Source organism: Glossina fuscipes, unplaced genomic scaffold (genome assembly GCF_014805625.2).
Source record: "Glossina fuscipes isolate IAEA_lab_2018 unplaced genomic scaffold, Yale_Gfus_2 0, whole genome shotgun sequence".
Taxonomy (NCBI): Eukaryota; Metazoa; Arthropoda; class Insecta; order Diptera; family Glossinidae; genus Glossina; species Glossina fuscipes.
The window spans coordinates 13,480,749-13,485,986 of NW_023998414.1; the positions used below are offsets into that span (position 1 = coordinate 13,480,749).

The 5,238-nt window shown below is 33.6% G+C and overlaps 2 protein-coding genes across 2 annotated transcripts; one reads left to right on the forward strand and one right to left on the reverse strand.

Annotated features, from left to right (window-relative positions):
- Positions 1-157: 157 nt before the first annotated feature.
- Positions 158-1,204, forward strand: LOC119644666 (protein lifeguard 1-like). The gene is made up of 2 exons (XM_038044332.1): positions 158-256; positions 322-1,204. Exons 1-2 carry the CDS (start codon positions 241-243, stop codon positions 1,008-1,010), a joined length of 705 nt encoding a protein of 234 aa, XP_037900260.1. The 5' UTR covers positions 158-240; the 3' UTR covers positions 1,011-1,204.
- Positions 1,205-3,567: 2,363 nt separating this feature from the next.
- Positions 3,568-4,443, reverse strand: LOC119644830 (protein lifeguard 1-like). The gene is made up of 2 exons (XM_038044588.1): positions 4,380-4,443; positions 3,568-4,280 (listed from the first exon to the last, which is right to left on the reverse strand). Exons 1-2 carry the CDS (start codon positions 4,441-4,443, stop codon positions 3,568-3,570), a joined length of 777 nt encoding a protein of 258 aa, XP_037900516.1.
- Between the last annotated feature and the right edge of the window lie 795 nt (positions 4,444-5,238).

A 5,238-nucleotide genomic window follows, 5' to 3' on the forward strand; every position in this document is an offset into this window, starting at 1 on the left:
AAAATAAATAAAAACAAATTTTCTTTTTTTTTAATTGCACGAAAGTTTATTTGTTAAAGCTGTTCCGGCTTGGACACGCATTTGCATGTAAAAATTTACGTCGTTTAGGTACAATTGCCATTTAACTAACAAACGAATTGAATTTTAAGAAAAAATTTGCGACAATATTTCGTACTGCGAAATAAACAAATAAAAATTGCGTACACTGAGTGATTGTTTCAATAATTCTGCACCGTTATAATGGGTAATAATTGCGGTAAATATGAGCTACTACTATAATAATTTGACGCATTGGAAGACTCTTTCTACTTTCCTCCCCAGGAATGGATGATGAGGACGTTGAAAATCCGTTTAGGGATCAACCAACTCGCAAAGCATTTGTTGCAAAAGTTTACCTTACGTTATTTGTGCAGCTGCTAGTAACTGCAGCAATAGTTGCCGTATTCGTTTACGTAGATGAGGTTGCATTTTTTGTTAAAGAGAATTATTATCTGATTTGGATCGCTCTCGGACTTACAATTGTTTTGATGGTCATGTTGATATGTTGTGAATCACTACGTCGAACGCCTCCTACAAATTACATTTGCCTACTTTTGTTCACAATGTGCGAGAGTTTCTTGGTCGGCGTTACCGCCAGTAAATACGCACCCGATGAAGTCCTAATATCATTGGGCATTACCGGCGCTGTTGTCTTGGGATTAACATTGCTTGCACTGCAAAAGTGTATCGATTTCACTCCACTATATTGTATTATGATCATAATCACTACAGTTTTTGCCTTGTTCACAATTATAGGAATATTTTTTTTCTACAATCGGATTCTGCATGTCGTATATGCGGCAATCGGCGTCACACTGTTCTCCATGTGGTTAGTTATTGACACACAAATGATAATGGGCGGCCGTAGACTTGCCATTAATACTGACGAGTATATATATGCTGCTCTGCAACTATATATAGATATTGTAATGGTATTTCAATATATATTAACTTTATTTTCAGAAAATTAATAATTATGACAAAATTCTGAAAGATACAAATTTCTGCTAAACGCATCTTATCATCAAGGTTTTCTTTTTCCTTTCAGTTTTTTAGAAATATTCGACATTGTTCAGGAAATATATTAAACAACAATCTACTCATCATGCGTGGCTCTATACAATATTTGAGTAGAGAAATGTTTGATTTTCGCATGAACTCACTCCAATATGAATATTTTCGTTGTCCTAAACGAAAAATTTTCCGCAGCGTGATCATTCTCAGTCTCGGAATCTCCTATACGATTACTACTATCTTACACGAAACGTTTCTTTACTTTACTTGCATCAAATGATTTGAATTTGAAAGCAATAGCAGGCTGCAAAAAAACAATATGCGCGAAAAAATAGGTTTCATAGTGTATTGTAAAAGCTACAACTCTTCTTGACCTTGGCGACAGCGTTGGGTGGGTCAGTGCGACATAATTAAAATTGAAACACTTTAGGCAAAAAAAAAAAATTAACGAAGATATACGTTGTAATGAACAAGAATAATTTATTTCTCAATTGATTAGAGGATATGAAGTAGGCAAATGATCCCTGAAGAATTCATTGCACACGCATATATACACACACACACACACACACACATACTTCATATATTAATTAAAATATTTTGATGTTCTCAATGTTCCTAAGTACAGAGAATATTCAGTGTAGTATATGTATATTTTGATTATTATTTTTTTTTTTTTTTTCATTTTATATTTTTAGAAGATCTTACAACTCAATATAGTATATGCAATAATCAAGTAATATTTATTATTATATAAGGTTAGCCTAAAAAGGCAAAATTGAAAGACAAGTTGAGAAAAACAAATGAGAAACGAGAAAAAATTTCTATGAAAATAAACAAAGCACACAGAATGTGTATATTGAACAATATGATAAAACGAATGTTGCCAAATGTTGGCGATACCTGCCATCTGATAAAAAGGACGTACAACAATCTCAAGTCATGCCGCATAAAGATTTACTAACATGGAACAAGGAGGTTCTGCAATTTTGCATTTATAAAATCGATATATTCGGAGATTGTTTGCACATCATTAAATATGTGAAGGCTTGTAGTTGGGATGTGAATTGGTGAAAATTTATTTTGTTCGGCCATCAACAACGTCAACGTCTAATGTTATTAGCAAAACAGCTTTTAATCAACAGTTTGCCGGCTTTCTAACATCATTGCATATTGTTGATAGCCGATCACAATAAGCCCGCACACCTTGTTCCGGGATTGTAGCATACTTCAAAGCGGTATTTCAGAGACCGTTCGTGCGTAATAAGAAATTTCTTCTCACATTCAAGGAGACTGGTAAAAAGTGTAAAGTCTCGCTAGAGAAGCGCTTTTCCTCCGTCCTCACAATTATATGCTTGGGGATCACCATAATATCTTTGCGTTAAAAATGCAACGGCTATATAGTGAGAGCATAATCCCTGTTTGATGCAGATTAGAACTTCCTATCTAACTCTTGCACCACTTTGGGCATTGGGTGTAATTGGGTGCATTTTAAATGAAATGAACAAATTTTGGCTCTGCTTACCGCAGATGAAACTATGAATATTATTTTGGCATTTGCTTACTATAGAAAACAATTTCATGTGCATTCACTATTTACGATAAATTTCGAATCGCTTGCAGAGTTCGTAAAATATTAATAGCAAGAAACATTTTTTGGTAGCTATAACAGCAAAAAACAATTAGTTATATATATAGTTGTTATGACAGGTTAGCGAACTTCGCTTTTAAATGTTCGATTATCTGGTCAGCCTTGATGGATTCTAATAAATAAATTTGACATGCTATGGATACGCTTACTTGACGCTTACTTACTTATTATCCACCTTCTCTTTCTATCTTTATCTCTATCGCTCGCTCTCTCTTCTCCAAGTTGCTATATAACTTATTCGTAATATGTCAATAAGTCAAACGCACAATAATAACACAACATTTTTTCGCATTACATCGGAACATTGTTCTTTGAAAATACTACTGGATTGTGCATTATTATTCTAAAATGGTAAGTAAAGAAACAAGAACAAAAGAACTGGCGCCGTTACTGTTTCGAAGAGACCGAGAACACGTTAGCAAACGTTTTTAGTTAGATTTACTCAATATTTCAGAGAACGTACGATTGCTTTGCAATGCAAACGAAATATCCATTAATCTGTGACACGGACAAGGGTCCGATTTAATAAAACTTATTAGATTAGATGTCATAGCGAAGGCATTAGCAGTGCGGCTCTTTCACTCAGTTTCTCATGACGAGAATAAAGAATAAAAGTTAACCAATTCTCGTCAAAGCTCTTTTAAGCCTTTCTCTTGCAGCATCTTCTTCTTCGTCTTCTTCTAATTTTTTATCGACTGTCGCCCTTATTATAGACACTATATGTAAATACGTATACATATATATATATATATATACATATATATTCGGTAATGGTACGTTTTTCAAATACTTTATTATGAACAAGTTTTTAGATAAAGAAAAAATATTTATTAATATAAGGATGAAAAGAGAGTCATATATAATTAATGCCTCGAAGATGCCATCATGGATAATATATAGAGAAATAAATTAATAACATCGAGATATAGATTTAAGGCCGCAAACACATACTCCTCAGGATTCAATGAATACTTGTGTTTACCGCCCATCATTAGTTGCGTATCGTATACTAAATAAATGCTGAATAGTAAAGCGCCAAGGCAACTGTAAACCATAATCATTACGCGACCCGGGAATATTATGACCACAATGCCGAATATCAATAGGGCCAATACACAGACTAACAATATACCACCCATTACGGTATAGTCTACTTTCGTTTGTACGGCATACAAGCTAAGGGCCAAACATAAAATTGCCGTAATTGTTACAGCGATGAAGATTTCGTCCGGTGCGAATTGACTGGCAATAATGCCCAACATAAACGATTCGGCTAAAGTAAAAATACCCAAGAATACGAAATTTATCGGTGTTTTACGACGTGCATCGTCGAAGCATAACATTATTAGCATAGTGATAAATAAAATAATGAACGCGAGCCAAAATAGAGCAGGATTATCGTAAACAAATCCGCTCACGTCATCATTAAAAACGAACAGAGATAGAAATGCCAAAGTCACACAAAGTTGAGCCATTAAGATCATATAAACTTTTCGAACAAATTTTTGCCGTACCGTTTGCTCGTCAAAAAGCAAATTCTGCAATTGACTTTCAGGATGATCTATAACCTCGACAGCTGTCAAAAATAATTAAAAACAAAAAAAAAAAGAAAACATAGGCAATAATTTACAAACATCATTGGATTTTTATATAAATATATATATATTTTTTTTACGTTGTGTATAACGTTTAACATTCCCTTTAGGTGGATCCAATGGCCAGGAGCTTCTTTTATCCATTTCTGAATTTTAATAAGATTATAAAAAATTAAATGTTCTCTCAAAAATTATTTCCTTTGCAATAAAAAAGCTTTTTATGCTCAACTGTCAAAGTAATAATTTTAGAAAAGCCATGTCACCATCTAAACGTCAAGCCAACGTCACACATATGCTCTTTCAGTTTTTGTTTTTATTTTTTTGAAAGCAACATTTTTATATATATTCTTTAGTGGGGTTATCTCTATTACTATTAGTACCGGAACACAAAATCCACTATGACTTTAATAAGCATTGATTGTAATTATGATTAATTTTTGTCTTTTACTGTATAGTTGGACACTGTTCTATACGTAAGCATAATTGCCTTGTTTTCTAGCATATTGCTCCCGTGTAAGGTGTTGTAAAAGTGCGTAACAAAATGAATCACGAGAAGGATGTGGAAAACTTGTAGTCTCCAAAAGACGATGCATTCTGTCATTCTAATAAGCAAATAAGTTTGCTGTCGGCGGACAAGGCCGAGCATTCGATATCCTAAATCACTTCGGTTAATCAATAATACATCAAAACGCATTATTATTGTTATACATTTTATATAAATGCATAATTTTCATGAAAACCCCTTATAATGATGGATACTCACGGGTCAATGTCGTCTAATTTTCACAAAGTTATTTTACTTGTGCAAAAACTGTGTTGTTGTTTGCCAGTTGTTTCCGTCATAACGAACCACAAATTAACCTTTGCCGCCATACAAGGATTTGCTTGCATAAGGATTTGCCTATATATGGTGCGACCTAAAAAGAAGAGATCTGTGCG